This window comes from Vanessa cardui, chromosome 23 (genome assembly GCF_905220365.1).
Source record: "Vanessa cardui chromosome 23, ilVanCard2.1, whole genome shotgun sequence".
Taxonomy (NCBI): domain Eukaryota; kingdom Metazoa; phylum Arthropoda; class Insecta; order Lepidoptera; family Nymphalidae; genus Vanessa; species Vanessa cardui.
In genome coordinates, this window is record NC_061145.1 from 7,974,271 (window position 1) to 8,001,441 (window position 27,171).

Consider the following 27,171-nt stretch of genomic DNA (forward strand, 5'->3'; position numbering starts at 1 on the left):
ACAGGAGGTATCTACTAAGATGTGAATATTAAAGTTGTGCTAAGGTTTTGTTTATATCGAGAATGTAGCCTTATAGTGAAGGCTTACTCAACCACTCTAACCCACAATTGGTTAGTGTATATATTCACGTCGCTCCAACGGTTGCAATGTTGTCTTACACTCATAGAATACAGAGATGATTCTCGGTGAACAGTGTTTACATGATTACAGTCATGATCGGCAGCGCGATTTTCCGAAGACCAGAGAATCTTCTTGAGGTCCCTGAGGCACATCATCACAGTTTGTCAGGGCGTGATAGGAGTATGATACTTCCTTTGTAATTTAGATAATTACCGCATCATCTCGGGATACCACCGTCGCCATCGTCATTGACAGGACTGCTCATGGTGTGATCCTAGATCCACCATCTGTACAACAGCCTTCCGTGGGCTAGAGTTCTGATTCACTTCCAACTATACTTGAAAAGTCTGGTTCACCTAGAGGTAAGATGTATTAGAATGATCTATAAAATAGTTCATATGTTATAAGTTATTCAAAAAAATTATCAAAATATACTTTATTCAAGTCGGTTTTGAAAGCACTTATGAATAAGTCATTTAACAAACTATATTAAGTGAAGCTAACACCGGTTCAGAACATATATTCTACCGAGAACAACCGGCAAGAAAATCAGTAGTTACTCTTTTTCAATATTAAATAAAGTAATGTTAGTCAAATACATTTATATATTGTAATTTCAGTAGTTCGGGATGGCCAAAATATGATTATCGTTTTACAATGATGCTCCAATCTCTCTATCTTTTGTTAGAATGTCACGCTATCGTCGTTCAATTGTTTTCTAATGACAGCTCAATCATATTTAAAATAAGAAATAGTGTTACGTGCCAGTATTAAATGCAATGCCATATAAAATAATATTAATTACAGTTTTACGAATTATTGATCAATTAATTACAACAATAATTGTATATAATAAAGTAAATTCAATAGCCCATTCATAATATGCAATAATAACGTGATATAAATTATGATATAGAATCAAATGTCATAACACCATATGTATGTAATATATCCTACCTGGAAATCAAGAAGTATTAGCTCCAAGATTTTTTATCATCTGTATAATCTTGACTAACATGCTTTCTTTACGAATGTTATTTTATAAATGATTTGAAATTTATGAAATGGCAAAGTTACAACTCGTATGTATTCTAGTAGTTTTCAACCGACTTCCAAAAGGAGGAGGTTATCAATGAAAAACTATAACTACATGATATAATCGTTAATCGACTTTTAAGTAGTCTAATAGTTTTCATTTCATTTAACTTAGGAAGACTCTAAAAAATATGTTGAATACGCAAATATTTTTATTACTTTTTCGTGCATATTCATTTGTTTTAAAATAGTGTTTTGTTTGAAGTCGGTTTTTCTTTTTGTTAAAATTTTATTTATATGTTTCTCTGATGAAGCTTTGTTAGTATTTTATTATAAAATTTGTAAGCAAGAATCTTTTGTTAATTTCATCCTCTGTGTTCATCTATTATTATGGTAATTATTGAATGTTTAAAATTAAAAACTGTATATTGCTATTCTTTACATAATACTTGTGAAAAATTGGCTTAGTCACGGTAAATAAAATGATATTTATTTGAAATTTACTTAACATGGAGGTAATACTGACAATATTTGTTTATTTATATGGTTCTGTTTTGAATGGGTGAGCGAGAATGTCAAAAGGGTCATCTGAAACACAAGGTGGGCCAACAAAATAATAGTTCTATTGTTTTAATCAATATTTATTAAGCGCGCAGAGAGGCCAACTTTTTTTTTCTAGCTGGTAAAACGCGTAACGCGCTTCTTCCACGCGATGGAAGGGGGGGGGGGGGGTGTGTGACTCTCCGGTTCTCTGGACGCCGAGTGCGCCCGGGAACTACTCACTAAAAAACCAGTACCCTCTCCGTCCTTCAGCGGGCGCCACGGGATCGCTTACGTATATTACAGTGAAACGCAGGCTAACTATCCTGCTTAAGTACAACAATAATTATAACCATATATTGTAAATACATCGCTATTTATACAATTCAAATAGTATTTTATGTTGGTAGACGGTAGGTGTAAAAATCATATCACTAAATTAAATAACATAGAAAACTTAATTTATAATCATTATCATCAGTATTGTTTAAATTTAGTATTTTATTACATTAGCAACACTGTATATCAGTCAGCGAAAAGTTTAGTCGTTAATTTTATTTTCATGGATTTTTGAATGAATTAATGACTGGACTATTTGTGAAATTAATATTAATATTCGTGAAATATTAACAACTGACTTACAGTGTTACGACTAGGGATTTTGGTACGTAAATGCTATAAATTTTATAATTGTTGTTCACAATGTCGCTTATTAAATATTTCACGATCATATTATGCGGTTCGTGTTCACTTTTACAGAATAACTTCAGGTCCAGGGTAAACCTAAACTCAAGGGCGTTCTATCTAATATCTAGTACTAAATAATTTTGATTAAATTAAAATTGCAACCTCTGCGATTTTATTACTTTATTTCAATGTAATCCACGCATACATTATTATTATTACATAGTTTAAAACAAAGTTTTCGCCTATCGCTGTCTGTCCCCGTGTCTACTTACACAAAAATTACACAACAGACTTAGTTTCGATTTTTAATTATATAATTAATAGATAATTAAGATAGATTGATTTAAGTGGCACTTTTATATATAAAAAAACATGCACAATATAGTAGAGGAACAATTTTAGAGGTTTCTAAATTATACGACATATATCAAATAAAAGACATACATCAAACGCGTGCATCTTAACCGATGATTTCGGGTTCAAACCCAGGCAAGCACCACTATATATAAGGGCTTAATTTGTATTTATAATTCATCTCGTACTCGGCGGTAAAGGAAAACATTGTGAAGAAACCTGCATGTGTCTAATTTCATCGAAATTCTGCCACATATGCATTCTACCGACCCGCATTGGAATAGCGTGGTGGAATATGTTCCAAACTCTCTCCTTAATGGGCCTGAGCCCAACAAAGGAAAATTTACAGGCTGTTACTTTACTTTACTATATCAAAATAATGTAGTACAATATTACACACCTTAGAAAGATCTGGAAAAAAGTCCACAATGGAAAAATAATGGTTTATTTTCGAAACAATTTTAAGCAATACAGCATTAATCCTTATCCAATTTAGGAACTTAAATACAAAATGCATTTCATAGACCAATGGTCTTTGATAGCATTTAATTTAAATAAATATTTTCGAAGATATTACAGATTGAAAATGCAATAGCGGTTTGTATTTGCTAAGGACAAAAAAGCTGTGAACTTTGTAAGATATGCTGTACTACAGCATATCTTACAAAGTTCACAGCTTTCAGCTATTTAGTATCTGCATTGAATCCGTGCGAAGCCGGGCGGGACGCTAGCAATCAATATATAAACATAGAAATATTATTCGATTCTAAAACAAAAGAAGATGTATGATAAAGATTCAGAACACCGTCATCGCTTAAACCGCACTGTTTAATAGGCAGTGATGGATCATAATAAATATTAATATACTAATATATGTTACGATTACAATGTTTATCGGCCGTTTTCTACATATAAACGTTTGTTGTCTTCAAGATATGACAGTTTTAATCAAATTTCGATAAGTGTTCAATTGTATGTCAATTTGCAAAATGACCGGTATTCGAAATCAAATAATTATTTCGGCATGCAGTACGTATTTCAAGTGCATTTTTGATACTAGAAATAATTTTTGTTAACAGTGTTTTTTTGTGGTGGTTATTTTTATGTTGGTTAAATTTTTTGTGTTTAAATTAATTTTCGGTTTATTGCTCAAAGGAAATCTTGCTTAAAATGTAGTAGATAAATAAGTATATATAGGTGCGTGCTGCGTCACCACAGATGAGCGCCAATAAAGTCAGTGCGTAATGAGCTACAGCGCGTTTCACTTGTGTCCTATATCTACCAGTGGCGACGAGGAACATCTACCCACAAAGCGAAAAATAAAAAACGAACAAAGGAATTGAGGCGGATTAAAATGTTTTCCAATTCAAAGCCGTTTTTTGGAAATATAACTACATTTAATCATCAGCATCAAGATTGGGTCACATATAAAAGTCGACTCCAGCAGTGGTTCGTGGCAAATGACATCGATGGTGAATCGGACAAAGGAGGTCTTAAAAGGCGCGCCATATTGCTCAGCGCATTCGACGAGAGCACTTATCAACTGGCCAGCAATCTCGTTTTTCCAAAAACTCTTGACGCAGTGAGTTATGTGGAAATTGTACGAGTTTTGGATGTACATTTTACTCCAAAGCGCTGCGGGTTTGCAGAACGTCATCACTTTTACGCGGCGTCGCAGCGACCGGGGGAGTCGCATGCGCAGTGGGCGGCGCGGTTACGAGGTCTAGCGAGCCATTGCAGTTTCAAGAATTTAGAAGAAGCTTTGCTAGACAAATTTGTGATGGGGATGCTTCCGGGTACCGAAAAAGAAAAACTCTTCGCAATGGAAATCGGGGAGTTGTCGATGGCAAAGGCGGTTGACCTGGCGGAGGGCGTGCGGTGTGCACGCATGGCGACTACGGCAGCAGGCACAGCAGAAGGAGTCAGCGTTGACCCTTTGTTTAAAATGACAAAGGGCCGCACCAATCGTAGTGACGGTGATAAGTGTTCCGTGTGTGGTCGAAAGAATCACAAATCTAGTGAGTGTCGCTTTGTAAATTACCGGTGTAAGAAGTGCAATAATAAGGGTCACCTGCACCGAATGTGTAAAAAAGTCAATTACGTAGACTCAGATGAGGTGAACGAGGGTGACGACGGTGAGTTTTTTAATATTCGCAGTAATAACGGGGGGCCTATGACCGAAACAATATCTATCAATAATATTTTATTAAAATTTCAAATTGATAGTGGGTCGTCTGTAACCGCTATATCAGATAAAACTTATTATTCTTATTTTAACAGTGTTACTTTAATTCCTACCAACAAAAAGCTTATCAGTTATAACGGAGGCTTAATTCAAAGTTTAGGTATAGCTAGGTTACCAGTGACATACAACAATAAAACAAACGTATTAGATTTCTATGTCATACAAAATGGAGGGCCGCCATTGCTTGGTCGCGATTTTATTTCAAAATTTAATTTAGAATTATCACCAATTAACGGTTGTTATCATGTGTCGTCGGTACCGGAATCGGAATTGCAATCATTTTTAAAAAAATACTCGGATATTTTTACCGACGAATTAGGTTGTTTTAATAAATATAAAATAAAATTGCACTTGAAAGAAAATGCAAAACCAGTTTTTATGAAAGCCAGGCCGGTTCCGTTTGCGTTAAGGGATAAAATAGATAAAGAAATAAGCCGTTTATTGCAGATCAAGGTCATCGAGCCCGTCGAGTTCTCGGAATACGCGTCACCTATTGTGCCGGTGTTAAAACATAACGGTACGGTTCGTCTATGCGCTGATTATTCACAAACGTTAAACAAACAGTTATTAGTGGAGAAATATCCTTTACCGACTATACAAGAACTATTTACACGATTACATGGTGGGGAACAATTTTCAAAATTAGACATGTCTTCAGCGTATAATCAGTTCGAATTGCTAGATGATAAACATGTCACTTGTATAAACACACACAAAGGGTTATTTAAATTTAAACGGCTTGTGTTCGGGTTGTCTTCGGCCCCCGCCATATTTCAGAGGGCCATGGAAAGTATTTTATCGGGGATAGATGGCGTACTTTGCTTTTTGGATGATATCCTTATTACAGGAAAAGACAAGGTGGAACATTGGGCTAGGTTAAAATTAGTTTTCGATAGATTAAAAGATTCGGGCTTAACTTTAAGAAAAGAGAAATGTGAATTTTTCAAAAATGAAATAAATTATCTCGGATATATAATTGATAAAAACGGGATAAGGAAATCGTCAGAAAAAGTTAAAGCAATTTTAGAAGCTGCAGTCCCTAAAAATTTAAAAGAATTACAGTCGTTTTTAGGTTTAATTAATTATTATAGGAATTTTGTACCCAATGCATCCACGCACTTAGCCCCTCTGTATGATTTATTAAAAAAAGGAGCTAAATGGTCGTGGTCCCCGCAACACGAAAGGGCGTTTTTGGAAGTAAAAACATTTTTAACTTCAGAAAACGTATTAGCTCATTTTGATTCAACCGCAAAAATCATATTAACGGTGGACGCTTCACCTTACGGGCTAGGGGCGGTGTTATCGCAGGTCGGAGCCGACGGCTTAGAACGTCCAGTTTCGTTCGCTTCACGAACGCTAAACTCAGCTGAAAAAAAGTATTCTCAAATACAAAAAGAAGCCACGGCTATAATCTTTGGGGTACGCCGGTTTCATCAATATTTATATGCTAGATCCGAGCCGTTTATATTAAGAACCGACCACAAGCCGCTTATTTCAATTTTCGGTTCCCATAGGGGTATTCCAGAGGTGTCTGCAAATAGGTTGCAAAGGTATGCAATATTTTTGTCAGCATATAACTACACCATTGAGTATGTCAAAAGCGCCAACAATAGTGCAGATTTCTTATCGCGCGGGATTCGGCCGGCGACAGCAGCGGCGTCGACCGACGGAGCTGCGAGTATTAGTCCGGGAGGAACTCGCGAAGATGCCGGTAGTGTACGTGGATGGAACGAGACGGCTACATACGTCAATTTTATTTTAGAAGGATGTTTACCGGTGACATTAGATCAGTTAAAACATGAGACTAAAAATGACCCGGTACTCACTCAAGTTAGTGATTATGTCTTTAAGGGTTGGCCTCGGAAAGTTTATGATTGTAATTTATTACCATATTTTAAATGTAGGTTGCAGTTATCATTAGAAAATGGAATTTTAATGCGGGGGCATAAGGTAGTTATTCCAGAAAATTTACGTAAACACATATTATTAGAATTACACAAGTCACATTTAGGTATAGTAAAAACTAAGGCGGAGGCCCGTTCTAGATTTTGGTTTCCGGGAATTGATGAAGCGATAGAAAAAATGATCGGAGATTGTTCAACATGCATTAGTATGCGGCAATCGCCACCCCGCGCTCCGCCGGCGCCCTGGCCGTATCCGACACAACCATTCAATAGAATTCATATAGATTTCCTTGGACCAATTCAGAATAAAATGTTTTTTGTAATAGTTGATGCTTACAGTAAGTGGGTTGAGTGTTTTAATATGAATAACAATATAACATCGGGATCGGTTATTAGTAAATTATGTGAATTCATGTCTAGGTTCGGGGTACCTCAAACAATCGTGAGCGATAACGGCACTTCATTTACATCTGAGGAGTTTAATGCATTTTGTAAATTAAACGGAATATGTCACTTGACCTCGCCGGCATACCATCCCTCCAGTAACGGCCAAGCAGAGACTTATGTTAAAATAGTAAAAAAGGGCATAAAAACAGCTTTGTTGCTAGGTGAAAATGCGCAAGATATGAATAATAGGTTATTAAAATATTTATTCGACTATCGGAATTCTGTGCATAGTACAACGGGGGTGTCTCCCGCGAAACTGGTATTCGGTCGTCAACTGAGGTCAATACTAGATCTTTTAATTCCTCATCCGTCGCCTTCGTCCCCTCGTCTGAATAATCATGTTCAAAACAAACAGTGCTTGCAGACTAAATATCACGGCGGAAAATTAAGAACTAATTTTAAACCAGACGATGTAGTGATGTTTAAATCTTTTATAAATAAAAATAGATATGTGTGGTGTAAAGGTACTATTATCAAACAGTTGGGTAAAGTGTTATACTTAATAAAGACTTGTGAAGGTATTAATGTTAAAAAACACAAAAATCAAATTGTTTTGTCAAGGAATGTGTCTAAAAACCAACTGGTTCAACCGGGGAACAGTAATCGAAGTGAGGAGGAAAATCAACACCGAAGTGATGTGAAACTTGCATCAGTTCCCTCGACGAGGACGCAAACTAAGATGGTTTTGAGAAATATTCCTAGAGTAAACTATAAAAAATATTTTTAGATAAAAATAATTGTCAAATAAGGGGGGAGGAAATAGTAGATAAATAAGTATATATAGGTGCGTGCTGCGTCACCACAGATGAGCGCCAATAAAGTCAGTGCGTAATGAGCTACAGCGCGTTTCACTTGTGTCCTATATCTACCAAAATGCAATAGTGAGATAATTTTGTGGGATAAATTAGTGTGGATCAATCAATAATAAGGAAACATTATAAGTGTCAACTGATTTGGTTAAAATTAAATATTTTATTTTCAGTAGGACAAACAACAGTAGATAGAATATTAAAACAATGTATTTTAAAATTATCTTGGCCAGTGCATTCATCGTGCACTAAAATATTACACAATATTTAATAAAAATGCAGATTAAATATAATCAATGATTACACCTGAGAATTATAGTACTATTAATATAATAACATATTGCTAACTATAATAACAGAATTGACTATTACCTACATAATAAATATTAATTAATAAAACCTATTAATAAGAACTAAGGGCGTTTGTAGTGACATATGTCTAAATCTTTTACTTCATCACTAAAGATGTATAACAGTGATAACCTCGATTTGAAGGACTTAAATTAAAAAAATTAAATTAATTAAACAATAAAATTAATTAAACTATCAAAAGACAAACAGTGTTTTAGTTTTAGATGTGACTTGATTAGAGTAGATAGAGATATCTGAACAAATAATAAAGGGACCTTAACTAACAACTATGCTAGTTGTAGATATAGTACTACAATGTTTACTCTCTTTTTGAGGAGCTTCCAACGCAATAATCTGATGTGCATTCAATATATATGGTTTCTAATATATACTTATTTCATAAGAAATATTAATATTAATGCCCCAAACAGTTATTAAAACTTTACTTCTTAAATTTTGACCGAGTAGAAGAATGGCAATAGAGATAAATATCTCACAGGGATTAATTCTTGGTCCATTTTGTTTCTTTATATATATAAAAGCCTTGGTAGCTCTATGTTAGTTAAAAAGGTAAAATTTGTTAAGCTATAAAAATATCTAATTAATATATAATGTAATTAAACGCTCTTAATTGCATTATTTGTTCCACACGGAAATAAGCACCGGTTATTTATAGCATGAAGTATGTAAGTATGAATATCGTCTAAAAGGTGCAATAGTTAATCGCGTTTTTGAGAGAGCTGTTTATTTACTTAAATTTTCGCGATTATTACACATTTAAATAAAACTAGTTATAACGGTTTTTAATCGCGTATATTAATAAAAATAATTAATATACGCGATTGAAATCCGTCATAACTAGTTTTATTTAAATGTTTATTTACTTTTTAATTTTAATTGATAAGGTCTATGGAAGGCTTTGTCTTTAGTAAGCATTTCGAAATTATTATAGATGATTATAACTTCCCCTTTTTATACAATAATTTAGTACGCTCCTATTGGAATTTGGTTCGTCAATCTAGAACCCTCATTTCAAAACTTATATAGCTTCTCTAGAAACGGTGCAAATTTAAGAATCACGTTCAGTATAAGTTTTATAACTCCTGTCATAGTCTTCCTGAATTCGGTCCATCAGAAGTTCGCCGTGTACTCAGAGATCTTTATTTTTCAATTTAAATTTTTAAATAATGTTATATATAGCTCTTTATTTTTTTTTAAATGCTAAGCAGAATATTTTGATTTGCTCTGTACAAAAACTGTATATGCCCAATATAATTTCTTCTATCGTTTTAAATGTCATTAAAACTTAATAAATAATTACATCAATGATTAATTTGTCTTATGTTGTCATTGTTCATGTTTTTACTTTTTTATCACTGTTATTAATTAGTTTATATTAAATTAGTATCATATATTTTGTCATTAATTGATTAAATTCTAATTTTAAAAACATTATGCCTACCTTACTACTTCCTGTTTCTTTGTATTAGATATTGGACTTACATATATGATTGTTTTTTTAAATATAATTTTCTTCTATTGCACTGAGTGTTTCCCAAAAACAAAATAAAAATAAGCCACTGGATTATGATAACATTTTGGTGAATTATTTGTACACCAATGAGATTTCAAACTAAATAAATATTTTGTTTGTAGATGTTATTAATTATAGGTAATTGACCCTTACGAAACTAGAAGGTAAAATAATATGTTGTTTTTAGTGTACACAGGGCAACTGTTGTTAGGATTTAATACAGCTTGGACGGGACCAATAATAACGAAACTGCGTGACTTGGAACAGTCCCCCCTACCATATTTATTAACAGAGACAGAAATATCATTGATCGCGTCGTTAATGTACGTTGGAGCTGTACCAGGTAATATGCGTATTAAAATTTTAATTTTGAAGTAATATAAAGTAACAACAACCTGTAAAGTTTCTACTGCTGGGCTAAATGCTTCCTCTCCCTTTTAGGAAAAAAATTGGAACATATTCCACAACGCTGTTCCAAAGCGGGTTTTAGTAAAACACATGTGGCAGAATTTCTATGAAATTTGACAGATGCAGGTTTTCTCACGATGTTTTCGTTCACCGCCGAGAACGGGATGAATTGTAAACACAAATTAAGCACATGAATATTCAGTGGTGCTTGCCTGGGTTTGAACTCGCAATCATCGGTTAATATGCACGCGTTCTAACCAATGGGACATCTTACCTCATCAAGGAACAGCTTGTAACCTTTTCAGGTTAGGAGGCAGTCATAGCCCAGCAACATTACTTTAATACTTACTCCCAACATGAATGAAAATATTGTGGTATCTTTACTTTTAATATAGTTCCGTAAAGTTACAATCCAAAAGTGCACTCAAATAAAGTATATGTTAATACTGTTTTTGCTTATCTATTAATTTATTTTGTAATCCCCATTGTCCAGTATGAAGAGAAGGTGATTACAACATTTCAATATTCAATACACTAATACCAAAAAGGTTTTACTGTGTGCCAGTAAATTCTCAATAAAATACTAAAATAGAAAAAATATACAATGATATATTCATTTCAGGTCCATATATTATAGGATGGTTGTCCAATGTTAAAGGAAGGAAGCCTTGCCTCATACTTGGCGGTTTTATATCAATTGTTTCGTATGTCTTATTAGCTGCAGCTAATAATTTAGCTATGCTGTACATTGGAAGAATCTTTGGTGGTTTGGGAATTGGTACGATCGCTCTGGTCAACTTGGTTTACATAGGAGAGATCGCGTTAGTGATTTTTGTATAATTGTGTGATTTAACATAATTTATCTTTTAATTGGTGGTAGGCCTTTGGGTGGTTAGGTTGGGCTTGCAAGCCTGTCTGGGCAGGTACCACCCCCTCATCAGATATTCTATCACCAGACAACAGTACTTAGTATTGTTGTGTTCCGGTTCGAAGGATGAGTGAGCCAGAGTAACTACAGGCACAAGGGACATAACATCTTATTTTCCAAGGTTAGTTGGGCATAGGTCATGTGAGGAATGGTTAATGTTTCTTACAGCGCCATTGTCTATCGGTGGCGGTCACCACTGACCATCCGGTTGCCTGTATGCTCGTCCGACAACCTGTAGCATAAAAAAAATCGTGTTAAGTATTTGATGCTTACTAGCTTTTTTGTAATCTATAATTTTGCTTTTTTCAGATCAACACCAATCAGAGGAGTCCTTTTGACAGTTGTTGGAATTTTCACAACTCTTGGTGCAATTTTATTATTTGCCGTCGGACCATTCTTTTCTTATCGCGTATCGACTTATGTTGGTCTTGGTTTAGCTGTTATTTTTACGCTATCAACATTGATGATACCAGAATCTCCAATTTTTTACATATTAAGAGGTTGGTTATCTATTTTTCAATATTATCTATTAATATAAAACGTTATGTAACTAAATTTTATAATAGCTTATTTATTTTTATCTCTTATCGTTTTAGACGATGAAGACGGTCTTGTAAAAAGCTTACAGATATTAGGAAGATTAGATGATAAGAAGAAATTGTATGATGTTAAGGACGAGTTTAAATCAGGTGATACGAAAATGGATTGGATTGAATTATTTACATTAAAGACAAACAGACGAGCACTTATAATCGGTGTCACTATTAATATATTCCAACATACCAGTGGTGTCATGGCCGTTTTATTTTTTTCTGGGGACATCTTTGAAATGGCCGGTTCGTCTATAAATTCGGATATATCTATGATTATAATTGGAGGTTTTCAATTATTTGGTAGTTTAGTGGCATCTGTTTTTATCGAAAAATATGGTAGAAAAACGCTTTTGATAATATCTACTTTGACCTGTTCTATTTCCATGGTAAGAAATGTTTTTATTAATAGTTGCGTACATAATATTGAAGCGTTGATAGCTACCGTCAAAATGAAATTGTATGTAGTACAACACAACTTTGATGGAGCATCGGAAAAATTCGTAAAACCGATCACACCCGAATTGAGTACGCTATCCCAAATTATCAATATTTATTTCTCATGTGAATATGATCTTTACGCGAACGTAATAACTTGTAATATTATATGACCTAATATATTCGTCAATTTGACCCATCAATTTACATGCACTTGCTTTCAACTGATGCAAGAGTCTATAGCGACGAATAGCGTCGAATGGCGCGATAGGTCGCTATTTCTATTGGCTGTGTAAATCGGCAGTAATCGGTTTCATTGAAATTCTACATCTAAGTTGTGTCCTACTATATTTAATTGTAAAATTCATTGTGAATGCGCAGCAATCCGCTGGATGGCTTGGGATTGACGATATTCTATATATGATAAGTAATAGTACTTGTTCACTAACCCTCCCTAATATAACTGGCTACGTTACTCGCCTCAATCATAATAGTCATGTATTATGATATGTGATATTCCTCTTTTATCTATGTTTTTTTCCATTCCAGCTATCTCTCGGTTTGTACTTCTACTTGGATAATGTACAACAATTAGGAATAGAAAACGTCGCCTGGTTGCCTTTGGTTATTCTGATAATATTTTTTATTGGATACGATTCTGGTAATAAATTTTGGTGATATTTTTTATTTTCAAAATAGCGTTGAAGTTTCATCATGTAACCGTATCGTTATTTCTTTTAGGTTTGGGAATAATTCCGATTGTTCTCATCGGTGAGATGTTTACAAGCAACGTCAGGAGTAAGGGTTCAGCTGTTGCATTGACTTTTGCGTGGATAGCTGGATTTCTGATTTCCACGGCATTTGGAATATTGGTTGAGAACTTTGGTGGACATGCGGCGTTTTGGTTGTTTTCATGTTCTTCTGCATGTGCGTTTTTATTCACTGTGTTTTTCATTCCAGAAACAAAAGGAAAAAGTCTTTTGGAAATTCAAAAATATTTGAACAAAAGTTAAATGTTGCATTTTATTTAACGTACGACAAAAATAGCTCCATTGACTTTGCAATCAAAACAAAAGTCAAATAATATTCAAAGTCAAGAGGGGCTTAAGTCAAACGGATTCAAAGGTTAATGTTAACTGACTTTTCTTTTATAATCTGAGTAACAGACGATAAAAAGAGATAGAGTTTACTTTCGAGCAAGACATAAAAACTAGATATAATAACATTGTCATACGACAGGACATATTAATGCAATTGCATTTAATAAACAAATCTAGGTTATGTTATTGGTGAAAGATTAAATTTTTTAGCAACATGTACTGTATACAGGTTTTCCCTGTGAAATGACAACTAAAGCTCACTCGAATAAAGTATAATTTCGGCCGTTACAGAGATGTCGCTTAAGCTTCTTATAAAACACACTTCGAAAATTACAGAACGTTTGCAATATTTTGCAACAAAAACAGGCATAGGATTTGATTGAAAATTCAGTTATGCATTTGTAATCTCAAAAATATTAATGAATATGTTCTACAATGTCATATCGATTCTCAGTTGAATCGTTATTGGGAACTGTTTTAACTTCTATATTTAGAAGTTAAAACAGTTACGAGACATCGATTCTATCCCGATCTAGCTTCGACTGATATGCAACTGGATCGTAGTATCTGTTGAACAGCAAAAGGACAAACATTACATTTCGATTCTATTGCAATAAATTGCCATATCCTTAGTAGAATTGAAATAGAAAATAACGGGAGGATTATTTTTATAGCTGATCTTACAATGTCAATTCAAAGACTTAATTTAACTATACGTACAGTCAGGGTAAGAAAAGGTTTTTCACCTTAAGATCTATTTTCGTGTGCTCAGTAAGAGCGATCTGCTTTTCCGATCGGGAATATACGACAGTGGCAGACCATTTTGACAATTCAGTAGAAAATACCGTATCTAAGTTAAATTTGTAATGACTAATTAAAAAAGATTTCATATTGATATAAAACTAGACGTAGTCCAAAGATGTTACACTATTTTGAAATAAGTTATCATAGTATGTAGATTTAATTTTATATGTAGTTGTCAGTTTAGTGTTTTAGTTTCAAAAGGTACTAAGAGTAAACTATTGATAAAGGAATGAATTTGAAAACTGACAAAGGTTTTCTTACTCTGATTGTACATAATTATAATGGATTATATACATTAGAGCTGAGGTGGTCCACTGGTTAGAACGCGTGCATCATAACCGATGATTTCGGGTTCAAACTTAGGCAAGCACCACTATATATTATATATATGTGCTTAATTTGTGTTTATAATTCATCTCGTGCTCGGCGGTGAAGGAAAACGGCGTGAGGAGACCTGCATGTGTCTAATTTCAACGAAATTCTGCCACATGTGGATTTCCATAACATATGTTCCAAACCCTCTCCTTAATGGAAGAGGAGGCCTTAGCCTAGCAGTGGGAAATTTACAGATTGTTACTTTACTTTACTTTTTTATACACATTAACTGATCGCAGATCCTGAGTATTTCTATCGAATGATTCTCTGTAATAGCTCGAAGTTTACAAGTAATAAATGGGTACACTCTCGTGAAAACGTCTAATTCTGTATGATCGACAGTAAGCAGTACCCTAGAATTTTGATAAATGACACCATCACAGGTAGTAACGAATACCCAGCATTTTTTTAGCGATCGCTTGCAGATTGTGCCATGATCACAAATAATTTAAATATGTTATCAAGTTGTTATCAAATGATCACTTTTATATAATTTAGATAGTATAATATTAAATTAAGTCTTTCAATTGATATTATCAAATCAGCTATAAAAAATAATCTTCCCATTAATTTATCTTATCAGAGGTCAATTCTACTAAGGTCTGTCAAATAATACAATCGAATGTATCCTGTTGACTTCCAAGCAGGATACATTAATTTAAATAATTGTATTTAATTAACATGACTTTGTTTTTTTTAAATGTTAAAAAAGAGTAACTACTGAGTTTCTTGCCGGTTCTTCTCGGTAGAATCTACTTTCCGAACCGTTGGTAGCTTCACTTAATTGTAAAATGACGATTCAAAAGTTCTAATAAAAGCCTACTTGAATAAAGTTTATTTTGATTTTGAATCGAAACGTAATTTTTGTCGTAAGGTTTTAATATATATATTAAGTATTCAATATTACTATTAATTTTTTTTTGAGATTACAAATGCATAACTTATTTTTTTATATAGATACATAGGTATACTTTGCGTAATTTATATGGCTGTCCTCCTGGAAAAACGTTTCAGCGTCGGAAACAAGGGACTCCAGTTGAAGAACATACTAATTTATAAGCTTCAGGCGCTCTGAGTTGCATTTAAATATATAAACTGTAGGTGTCACAAAGATCAGTGGGTCATCTAGTCTATATATAAAAATAGTTATGACGTAAATAGCGCATGGTATTTCGAACTTTATGTAGGTGTTTTTAGGACCTAAATTTTTAAGGCCAATGTTTTGACATATCCCCTAAGATTGAGCTGGAATTAGCCTGTAACATAAGATTATTTTTTTATAAAACTTTGTCATATTAAAAGTATTTACAAATTACAAATAGAATGGGAGGTAACTGTGGACTTGTTTATAAGTAAATGGAGACACAGACATCTACAGACAACGACTTTGCTTATACTATTTGTAGATGATATACATATATGAGGACTATAATTTTTTCTCGCTGACGAGAACGGAAATTGTAGCTAATCCGATCCAACTTTGTCCGGCATAATGTAACTTTATTTTTTGTTTTGGCTTTTATATATGCCAAGATTTAGATTTTACTTGGTGGTAGGGCTTTATGCAAGCTCGCCTGGGCAGGTACCACCTACTCATCAGATATTCTACAGTTAAACAACAGTACGCAGTATTGTTGTGTTCCGGTTTGAAGGGTGAGTGAGCTAGTGTAACTACAGGCACAAGGGACAGCATCTTAGTTCCCAAGGTTGGTGGCGCATTGACGATGCAAGGAATAGTTAATATTTCTTACAGCGTCATTGTCTATGGGTGAAAAAAAGGTGATTTCTTCAATGTCGCGTTGTTCGAAACAGGATATTTAGACGTTTAAAATTTGACATTATGGCTTATCAACCGACTTCAAAAAGGAGGAGGTTATCAATTCGTCTGTATTTTTTTTTTTTTTTTTTTATGTTTGTTACCTCATAACTTTTTACTGGGTGGACCGATTTTGATAATTTTTTTTTGTTTGAAAGGTAATGCTTCCCGTGGGGTCCCATTTTTTTTAAATTTTTTTCCGATGATGGTATCCGTATGAAAACGACATAAGTCTTAAATTTGCATTATGTATATGCGCGACAAATAGGTGAATAACTCAAAATCACGTTAGCCAATTTCGATGATTCTTTTTTTATTATAAAGGATATACTTTAAGGGTAGTTTGGTGAAAGTTTGGTAAGGTTCTGAGCACAGGATCTATGACAAATTAAGGGAACGGGAGGGAACGGAACAATTCTGAGGAGCACGTTAGCAATACTCGGTCGAATCTTTTATTTATGGGTTACTTGGATATTTGAATCACCTTCCGGAACGTGGTTATGTTCATGTAATTGTCATAATCGAATATTATAATCAACTAGCGACCCGCCCCGACTTCTCACGGGTGCAATACTGATACTAAATGTACTAAAGAATTTGTTTATTTACGACATCACATTGCAAACTTCTAAAATTGTCAGTGTTTCTTTACTATATTGTTCATTTATTATATACACAAACCTTCCCCTTGAATTACACTATCTATTAAAAAAAAACGCGATTTGGGGCAGAATTTCTTTCTGTCTTTCATTAAATTTTGTGTATATGATGTGATGTCATATGATGTACGACATAGCATACGAATAGCTCTTTTGCAAAGTTATTTTACTGAGGTCGATTACAGCTCATTGAAGGGTGGTACCTTGTAGTTTATGCCGCATGACGTATTCAAGCCGCATTTTCGAAAGTCTATTTTTGCTTTATTCGAAAGTTTCTTTTGAAATTGTTCCTGAAGTAGTTTCTGATTCATATAAACGGCACGCTTAATATATATATCCATATTAAGAAAAAAATGTTAGTCTACATCAGCCTCACTTAAAATCAAAAAATAAATAAAATTTTAACAAAAAGAAAAACCGACTTCAAACAAAACAGTATTTTAAAACAAATTAAAATGCTATAGTTGGAGTCGGTGTCAGCCAACCCTATACTATACCTATCAAAAAACAATACGAGAATACTTTAAGAAATGTTTCTTACAAATTACCTTTTATACGATATTATACTGGGTCAATCAAGAGGCTCGTATCGCTTCTTTCTTTTGATTGTTGAAGCGTGTGCCTGTGGCTGACACCGGCTCCAAATATAACAATAACTATAACTACGTTATATAATCGTAAATCGACTTTTAAGTAGTCTAATATTTTTCATTTCATTTTACCTAGGAGGACTCTCAAAAATATCTTAAATATGCAATTATTTTTATTACTTTTTAGTGCATTTTAATTTGTTTTAAAATACTGTTTTGTTTGAAGTCGGTTTTTCTTTTTGTTAAAATTTTATTTATTTGATTCTTACCGCCTTATAAGCTTAAAGCATTCGATTATTGTATACGTTGTATAGTATTTTTTTACATTTGAGCCTTTCATAATTTGTGTGTGCGTGAATAATTTTTTAATAGGTTATAATTTAAGTTTAAGGATTTATAAAAATAATGTTCTTTTTTTATCTATGTATATTTAGCACTTAAAATAAATTAAGCAGAAAGTGTATATACTATATAATGTTACAAAATAATAAAGGCTGTATTAACTGTTTTTTTTTTCAATTATATTAAAGGTTGATCAAATCATAGACATTCCGCTGTAAGAAATACTATGATAGTTTATGATATGTATATCCCATCATTCTTGTAATACTGGATAACTAACCCAACTGGAACACCAAAATACTAATTATTGCTATAATATTGGTAGAAGTGGCTTTGTGGTACAAAATTCTATCACAAAGTCACTGTGTAAAGCCATCCTCATGTGTCATTAAAAAGAAGCAGACAAAGACAAATTATGAACTAAATAAAGTAATTCAATTCAGTAGGACTATTCTGTAACAAGAAACTCGAATCTCACAGCAGAATACGAGGGTGAAATGTCAGAATGTGATACGTGACACTGACAATAATGATTATAAAATTTAAAGAACACGTATCGAAATGTAGTATCACTGTGAGTTGTCAACTTTTCACGAGTGACGTGCGAAGTGAATTGCTACAGAATCATAAACGTACTTTGGTTTGACGTTGGCGAGCGGCGGTTTTGTGTGACATAAAATGTTTCATCATAAACTTTATTTTAAATTTAGAATCGGTTCCTTTTTTTTAAATTTGGAATACGAATATCACAATTTAAATATAATCAAGTGCTGAACCGACGGCTCTATAGGTTCGTTTCATTTATAAGCGTAAATAGGAAATTAAATTACCATTAGAAGGCTAAACTTTTGATTTAAACGAACATACTTTCTTCTTATATATCCACCATCTTCAAACATTATAAATCAAAAAGCTGTAATATTATACAGAATATAAAGAGACGGAACTCTGAATAAACAGTCAGAAATATTATCCTAAAAATTCACTCATAAATCACTTGAACGTTGGGAATTTTTCGCTTAATTAAAAGAGTTTTCGAGGTTATTAAACGTCACTTTTATTTTTCAAATCATTTTTTAACATTTCAGACTCTTCATTTTCAGTTTCGTAAGAAAACTTAATCATAAAAGATTGCGGGTTCAATCCCGGGTATATGTTTCCTTTTCATGAGCTTATTTTGTATTCATTAAACGGCGTGTGTCGGGAGGAATAATGCCACATTTACTCTACCGAATTGCAGGCAAATCAAATGCAAATGGTGGAATAGGCTCCAAGCATTATACATATATAGAGGAGGCCTACATATTATCCAATTTCGTATATAACATTTTTATTCAATGTGTTTTCATATTTAACAAACGCAATTATTTGTTTTTAAATAGGAGTGGTGAACAGGCTTGTAGTAGGATATGACATAAATATAAAAAAAGTTCTTCCATAAAATGTGAAATGTTGAGACCAGAAGAACTATGACTTGTTTCAGCAGCAACATAATAAAATATTATTCCCTAGTTATTCAGTTAATGCGGTACTATGAAATTCAATGAAGTTTTAGCACTTGTGCTTAAATAGCTCACGAATTGTTAATGAATCTGAGATTGAAACGAAGTACAGTCAGCAAAACATTACAAATGCATCTTGCATTTACAAGGGTTAGCAACAGAATAATTTTTAAAATTTTAATTTAAGCGTATAATTTGAAATTGTTTTTCTCTATTTATTTATCTAATTATAATAACAACAATTATATATTAGGAGTATGCTAGAATATAAAGAGAGTGGTAAGGCTTCGTTTAAGCTTCCTTAAGTTACTCATCACATATTCCACTGCCAAGTAACAAATATTTAGTATTGCAGTGTTTCGGTTGTAAGAGCGAATAAGTGAAACAGCCATAATGAATATTTTTCAGTGATTTCGACCGGTGAATGACATGATAAAATGAAATGAAATAATTTGTGCCCAGATGTGGGTTATTTTACTTTGTAATTTTATTTACTTTTATTAGGAACTAAGTTTACTTTAAATAGATTTAGTGAAGTTTTTTGGAACACGTGTTAAACTGAAAATTGCGAGTCCAACCAGAACAAGCATTTGCCTATTTTTTATTTATATTTATTAATTCCTCTCGTGCTTTATTTAATTTAATAAAATTAATTAATGCAGTAATTATTTGACGATTGCACAAATTACTAAAATAAACAATTATTAATACTAATGATATGAATTATGACGATTAAGTATTATTCTAAAACGAATTGAAGATGAAAAATAAGGCTATTTTATCCTCTTATGCTATTGTTATTATTATTATTATAAATGACATTGATTAAATATTCAATTGCTTATTTGTCATTGTCGATTATATCACAACCTAATATCTTAAAACGTCATGCATTACGTACTTATACTAATTGAAAATATTTAATAGTATAATCTTACAGTAGTCTTATACTAATAGAAGATTACAGTAACACTGTAATCTTCCCTAAAGTAACTGCTGAGCTGTCTTCCTTCCAATTTGAGGAGAAGGCTAGGAGTATATTCCATCGCGCTGCTCCAATACGGGTTGGCCTGGCGCGACTCTATTTATTTTAAATAAATGAAATAACTTTACCTAAGTAATTACATAACAATTAATCCACAAAAGTACAAAACATTACTAATTCTTGGAAGTAATCTTTAAAGTATTACTCAAAGTACTAAACGAGGAAGTATTATTTAAAGTATTACTCAAATTTATTAAAATTTCAGATATTACAACTGAAATTAATTGTTAGGTTATTAAGTGGGATCGTAAATGTAACCATTAAACAAATATTCTTAGGTATTACATTTAGGGTAATTTCAATTTGATTGTTGTGACTGCTGTGAGATGCTATATCAAATAATAGGAAGATGAGATCGTTTTGAAAATTTGTATTAAAGTTACAGCTTCACGAGGAGATAGAGAAAGAAGTCTTTTATTTTTCAGTGCTAATAAGCAACCTATTTTTATTTAAACCATTCATTCATTCATCATTCACTCATCAAGTAGTCTTTCGCTTAACAGAAAAACTTAGAATAGGCTATTTGACTGGTTATTAAAATCCATTTTATGTTATTTAGTAGAGGAACCCAGTAAAAGTTTTTTTATTTTTTATTTAGAGTACATATTTGCAGAAAAATATCATATTAATAATACCATATTTAAAAAGTACGCGAACATATGGCGCTGCAATGGGGTCGGTGACATCATTTGCCTGTATTTTAATCTGTGGTACGTTTTGTAGACAAACAAGGTTAATAAGCAAGTGACTTCGTCATAAGCCCGGCAAATCGTTTTGTGTCATGTGACAATCGTTTCAAAAATGCATACTTATTTATGGATTTTTTAATAAATTGAGTATTACTTTCAACTTTCGTTGATAAATAACCATTTTAAACTCACATTATATACTGACAACAATAATTGACACTTTATTTTTCGCATTGTCAAATAGACTATTGTCGTGTTCCGGCTTGAGGGATTCTTGATTGCTAATCATTAAATTGTTGTGTTTTAACAAAGATTTAATATTAAAAAAAATTGATATCGACCAACTCTAATTCTTTTGTCAATGTAAGTATCTTAAAAAAATCCTGTACAAGTCTCTATAAAGTAATATTTTGTTTTAATTATGTGAGCTAGAAAAAAGTTATGAAAGTTTGAAAAATGCCTTCCAAATAGCATCCTTCAGTACAAAATGACTCGTAACCGTATTTTCTTTCTGATGGAGTTACAATAGAATTTTCGTTGAAACAATCATGTTATCGTACCGTTTTGGACCTTTAGCCATGTGACCAGGTACAATTTAGATTAATATTTAAAACATAAATGTTGAACAACATCACATACATTACTCTGATCCCAATGTAAGTAGCTAAAGCACTTGTGTTGTGGAAATTCAGAAGGAACGTCGGTATTACAAACACCCAGACCCATGAAAATATAGAAAACTAATGAATTTTTTCTACATCCACTCGGCCGGGAATTGAACCCGGGACCTCAGAGTGGCGTACCCATGAAAACCGGTGTTTACACTACTCGACCACGGAGCTCGTCGAATGTCGCATGGCCGATTATGGTCACCGCGAATTTCATAGGAGAACAACCAACTACTTCTGACTTATTATTATGCAAAAGTATATGCGCAAGCAAAGGTATATAAAAATATAATAGCTCTCGTAATCTGTTAGGATAAATCAAAGTTAATGGCTTAAAAATCTTCTCCGTAAAAATAATCATTAATCGGCAACTTTTATGGTAAAACGGTAGAGCTGCCTAATAATCTCCAATAAATATGAAAATATCTATTTATATGTATCTATACTTATATCTTTAATATGAAATTCTGTCTGTCTGTCTGTTTCAAACCACTACCTGTAATTAGGTGAAATTTACTATGAAGTTAGCTTGTAAAAATTTAAAAAGTTTTTTAAGACTAAATTAATAAATAAATCGTATTATTTGTTAAGAGTACTTTTTAGAAAAAAAACGCCGCAGGACACTAATGATTGTAAAAAACAGCATTGTAAATTTGTTTATTTGAAAAGAGCAACTATGCGAGTTTCTTGCCGTTTCTTCTCGCTAGAGGCTGCTTTCCGAAACGGTGGTAGTTCACAGTTTTCTCTTATAAGAGTTAATTTATTCTTTTTGTCAACTTTGAAGTATAAAGTTGTAACTCTATGAGCACTAAGGGTCGAAAGGTTTTGAGGGTCGCAACTTGAAGTTCGGTAACTTTTGAGTCGTTTGAATATTTTCAGAAGAATTCTATAATGATTTATATTTATATTTTACTAGTATTCGACCGCGGTTTCGCTTGCGTTTGAGGGGATTCGTTGTCACGTGTTAGGCAAAAAACATAGCCTAAGTTTGCTTCATACCCAATTTTATCGAATTCGGTTCATTGGTTTGGTCGTGAAAGAGCGATAGACAGATAGAGTTACTTTTACATTTATAATATGAATATAGATTGTTTTAGGCTAGGTTCAGACTATTCAGTAAACTTTACTGTAGAACTACTCTTTCCTCTTTTAAAATTTCCGGTCTTTCATAACAATAGGGTACGAGACTACCTCGGATTCAACGTTCGGACGTCTTAGACGGAGGTTGTGTTGAATATTGCGATTAAATATTACGACTTGAGGAATTTAAACGACATCTGGCTTGAAAACTGGTTTTCGTTATCTCTGACGTCACATCTCGACTATTTGCTTTGTTTATCGGACACTTGTTTTGCTTACGGATTGGTTTTGTTGTTGTTAAGTGGTCTTTTTAGATCATATTTATTGTTACAGATTTATGCATTTATATTGATATAAATACATATATTGTTTGTTTCGTTGTTTTTTATGTTGTTTGTTCTTGGCGATGGAAGTCGATACTGAATTATCGTCCGATGCCCTAATTCGCCGAAAAAGGCCATATGAGGGCCTCGTTATTTTTAACTCCGATTCCGATACGGAGACGGAGATGAGGATGGCTGCAAAAAGCAAGCCTGCTACTCGCGGCAAAACTACTAAAGGTCGTGGAAGTGGTCTTGCTCGGGCTAAGGCTGAGCTTAAGGCCAAGGCCAATGAGGCTAGAGAGGAGGCCTTCGAACGATCGCTTCGTAGTCGAGCGTTTCGAAAGGAACCTCCTCAGGCTGTTTTGGACTCCGAGGAATCTTCTTCCTCGGATGTCCACACCAAGGATCCCACAAAAATGGGCGCCGAGGAACTTCGCGCACAGGCTGGTCGAAGCGCAGCCCTCATTTTGGAGGTGGCACAAAAGTCCTCCAATTTAAAAGGAGGATTTGGCAAAAAGCTGAGGGAGTCGGCGGCTGCACTACAGGCCATTGTAGATGCCTTAGCGTCTCGGACGGAAGCCGAGGAGACTCGAAAGCTCCGCGCTGATAACGGACGCCTGCGCAAAGAGGTAGACAGCCTCAAGGCCGAGGTGAAGGCTCACCGTCGCGATTTTGCGGAGATGCGGTCCAAGGTCGCTGTGGTCAATGAGGCATCCACCAGCTCTGCACACGATGCTCGGGCGGTGGATAATATAAAAGCCTCAATTATATCGTCGATAGGCGTTATGATCAACGCCCGATTTGCCGAATTGGAGGAACGCCTTCCTCCGGCTAAAATACAGCGCCCACCATTAGCTGCTGATAAGAGGCGGGAATCAGCACAGCAAATTGCTGTGTCCCGAGCGCAGGCAGTCAATTCGGCTCCACCGTTGACTTCTGCACCCCTACCTAAGCGGGTTCCATCAGCTGCCCCACCGGCACCTGTTGCTGGCTGTTCAAGCGCCTCGCTCGTGTCGGAGACAATTCCACCTCAGGTGGTCCAGGAAATGTCCTGGTCCACTGTAGTTAAAAAGGGGAAGAAGGGGAAACAGGCTCACTCTTCGGCTGGAACAAATGCCACGGTGGCGAACACGGTGCTTAAGACACCTCAAGCGGCCAAGCCTAAGCTGACTGCTCCTCGTACAGCTGCAGTAGTGGTTACGCTGCAGCCAGAAGCGGAGCAGAAAGGTGTCACATATGCTCAGATCTTGGAGCGCGCTGAGCAAGGCATTAAACTGCAAGAACTCGGCATCAATGGAGGGTTAAAAGTCCGACGCTCCGCGACGGGAGCCAGGGTGCTGGAGCTGCCGAGAGCACAGTCGGACCAGGCCGAAAAACTAGCCGATAAGCTCCGCACAGTGTTGGATGGGGTGGCTAGCGTCGTTCATCCCGTAAAAAAAGTGGACATTAAGGTGACGGGGCTAGATGACTCCGTCACCAAAGATAAGATTATCGCCGCAGTCGCCCGCGAGGGGAATTGTGCCCCTGAAGACCTAAGATGTGGAGAGATTGCACGTGGGCCCGGTTACATGGGTATGGTCCGCGTGAAATGTCCAATAGCTGCGGCAAAGAAACTGTCAGACGCCGGTCGTCTCTTGGTTGGGTGGAGCTCGGCCAGGGTATGCGTGCTAGAGCAGCGCCCTTTGCGCTGCTACAAGTGCATGGGCCTTGGCCATACTAGGATATTATGCCCATTCAATGCGGATCGAGGGAACCTTTGCTTCCGGTGCGGCGTTGAAGGTCATAAATCGGCTGAATGCACCGGGAAGCTGCGCTGCGCGGTGTGCGCAGAAGCCGGGAAGCCCTCCGGGCACGTGATGGGGTCGAAAGAATGTAACCCCCCCATCACAAAAGGTAAGGTGGTCCTCGCTACCCAGACCACCAACAACGTCGGACGGCGCCAGGCCGAGGAGGAAGCTGCAATGTCAACATGAGTGCCGACTTCAGCTTCCTTCAGACTAATCTCAACCACTGCGCCGGGGCTCAGGATCTACTGCTGCAGTCCATGGCGGAGTGGGGGATTGACCTGGCTGTGGCCTGCGAGCCCTATTACGTTCCTCCCTTAACTCATTGGGTAGGGGACGTGGACGGCACCGTGGCGGTCCTCGCGAGGAATGAAACGGGGCCCCCCCTCTCACTCATCGAGAGGGGCTCGGGCTACGTAGTGGTGGGGTGGGGGAAGTACGCCATCGTCGGTACTTACTTCTCCCCTAACCGCAGCCTGGCTGAGTTCGAGACATATCTCGGCTTTGTCAGAGCTGCGGTGGCCAGGCAGTCGCCGAAACCGACACTGGTTCTCGGTGACTTAAACGCGAAGTCGCGTGCCTGGGGCAACCCCGCTACGAATCCGCGAGGGAGCGCCGTTCAAGTGTGGGCCCTGCTCTCCAACCTGTCCCTTCTCAACAGGGGGCAGGTTCACACCTGCGTTCGCCAACAGGGGGGTTCCGTGGTGGACGTATCGTTCGCCACCCCTGTGGTGGCTCGCATAGTGCGGAACTGGAGAGTAGAGGAGGAGGCGGAGACTCTATCGGATCACCGCTACATCCGATTCGAGATCTCCACCTCTCGCAGGCCGGCGGAACCCCAGAGGGTGCCGACCACGCTGCCGAGATGGTCTCTCGGCCAGGTCGATCGAGAGCTGGTCAAGGAGGCCGCCATCGTGCAGCGGTGGGGTTCCGCAGGGAGGAGGGAGGGCGCAAACGCAGAGGAGCTGGCGGGCCGCATGCGCAGTTCACTCAAGAAGATCTGTGATGCGGCCATGCCTCGGACCCAGCGCAGAGTAAAGCGCCGGCAGGTCTATTGGTGGTCGCCCGAAATCGCCGACCACCTCCGGGCGCGGAGGGCCTATGTCCGCTGTCGAAGGCGCAACGGCCTCGACACGGATCTGGAGGGACAGTTGCTAGACATTTATCGCCAGTTGAAAAAAGATCTGCAGCTGGCGATAAGGAAGGCTAAAGAGGAGGCCAGGGAGGAGCTTCTGGCGGGTCTCAATCGAGACCCGTGGGGGCGTCCGTACCGCGGTGTGCGCGGGAAGTTCCGCACCCAAGGCGCCCCTCTCACAGAGACGCTGCCGCCGGAACTCCTTCTGCGCCTGGTCGGGGAACTCTTTCCCCACCCAGGCGAGCATGTCCCTCCACAGATGGCCCCCAGCTCCGTGACCGAAGACGCAGTGGCTTTACCATTGATCACGGAGCGGGAAATGGAGATGGCCCTCGGTCGCTTGAAGGCCAAGAAGACGGCGCCGGGTCCGGACGGGGTTCCTGGGCGTGTTCTATGCGACGCCCTGGAATACCTAGGTGCAAGGCTTCGGGAGCTGTTCGACGAGTGTCTGTGCAGTGGGCAGTTTCCGAAGCCTTGGAAAGAAGGGAAATTGGTCCTGTTGCCGAAGGAAGGTCGGCCGTTAGATTCCCCTTCGGCATACAGGCCAATCGTGCTGCTGAACGAGACTGGAAAACTCTTCGAGAAGATCCTCGCAGCCCGTCTCGTTCAGCACCTCGAGGAGGTCGGTCCGGGTCTCTCGCCGGCTCAGTACGGGTTCAGGGCAGGCCGGTCGACGGTCGACGCCTTGGACGCCCTGAAGACTCGGACGACGGAAGCGGTGGCCCAGGGGCAAGTCGTCTTGGCGGTTTCGCTCGACGTGGCTAACGCCTTCAACAGTCTCCCCTTTGAGACTATACGGGAGGCACTTCGATATCATGAGGTGCCGTCCTATCTCAGGAGGCTGTTGGAGGCGTACCTCCAGGACAAGG

At 36.5% G+C, this 27,171-nt stretch overlaps 3 protein-coding genes across 3 annotated transcripts; all 3 read left to right on the top strand.

Moving 5' to 3' along the window:
- Nucleotides 1-3,449: 3,449 nt before the first annotated feature.
- LOC124539771 (facilitated trehalose transporter Tret1-like) lies at nt 3,450-13,456 on the top strand. The gene is made up of 7 exons (XM_047117120.1): nt 3,450-3,765; nt 10,214-10,369; nt 11,057-11,255; nt 11,672-11,862; nt 11,959-12,341; nt 12,940-13,051; nt 13,132-13,456. Exons 1-7 carry the CDS (start codon nt 3,711-3,713, stop codon nt 13,401-13,403), a joined length of 1,368 nt encoding a protein of 455 aa, XP_046973076.1. The 5' UTR covers nt 3,450-3,710; the 3' UTR covers nt 13,404-13,456.
- Nucleotides 3,924-8,171, top strand: LOC124539770 (uncharacterized protein K02A2.6-like). The gene has a single exon (XM_047117119.1). It carries the CDS (start codon nt 4,091-4,093, stop codon nt 8,057-8,059), a length of 3,969 nt encoding a protein of 1,322 aa, XP_046973075.1. The 5' UTR covers nt 3,924-4,090; the 3' UTR covers nt 8,060-8,171.
- Nucleotides 13,457-23,466: 10,010 nt separating the features above from the next.
- Nucleotides 23,467-26,580, top strand: LOC124539638. The gene is made up of 3 exons (XM_047116937.1): nt 23,467-25,341; nt 25,425-25,673; nt 26,470-26,580. The coding sequence occupies exons 1-3, from the start codon at nt 23,467-23,469 to the stop codon at nt 26,578-26,580; spliced, it is 2,235 nt and encodes a 744-aa protein (XP_046972893.1).
- Nucleotides 26,581-27,171: the final 591 nt, after the last annotated feature.

Coding starts and splice junctions, on each gene's coding strand:
- LOC124539770 (XM_047117119.1), top strand. CDS start 4,091: ATGTTTTCCAATTCAAAGCCGTTTTTTGGAAATATAACTACATTTAAT.
- LOC124539771 (XM_047117120.1), top strand. CDS start 3,711: ATGTCAATTTGCAAAATGACCGGTATTCGAAATCAAATAATTATTTCG. Junction 3,766..10,213: donor AATAATTATTTCGGCATGCA/GTACGTATTTCA, acceptor TGTTGTTTTTAG/TGTACACAGGGCAACTGTTG. Junction 12,342..12,939: donor TGACCTGTTCTATTTCCATG/GTAAGAAATGTT, acceptor TTTCCATTCCAG/CTATCTCTCGGTTTGTACTT.
- LOC124539638 (XM_047116937.1), top strand. CDS start 23,467: ATGGAAGTCGATACTGAATTATCGTCCGATGCCCTAATTCGCCGAAAA. Junction 25,342..25,424: donor GCCAGGCCGAGGAGGAAGCT/GCAATGTCAACA, acceptor CTACTGCTGCAG/TCCATGGCGGAGTGGGGGAT. Junction 25,674..26,469: donor TCGAGACATATCTCGGCTTT/GTCAGAGCTGCG, acceptor TCCGCACCCAAG/GCGCCCCTCTCACAGAGACG.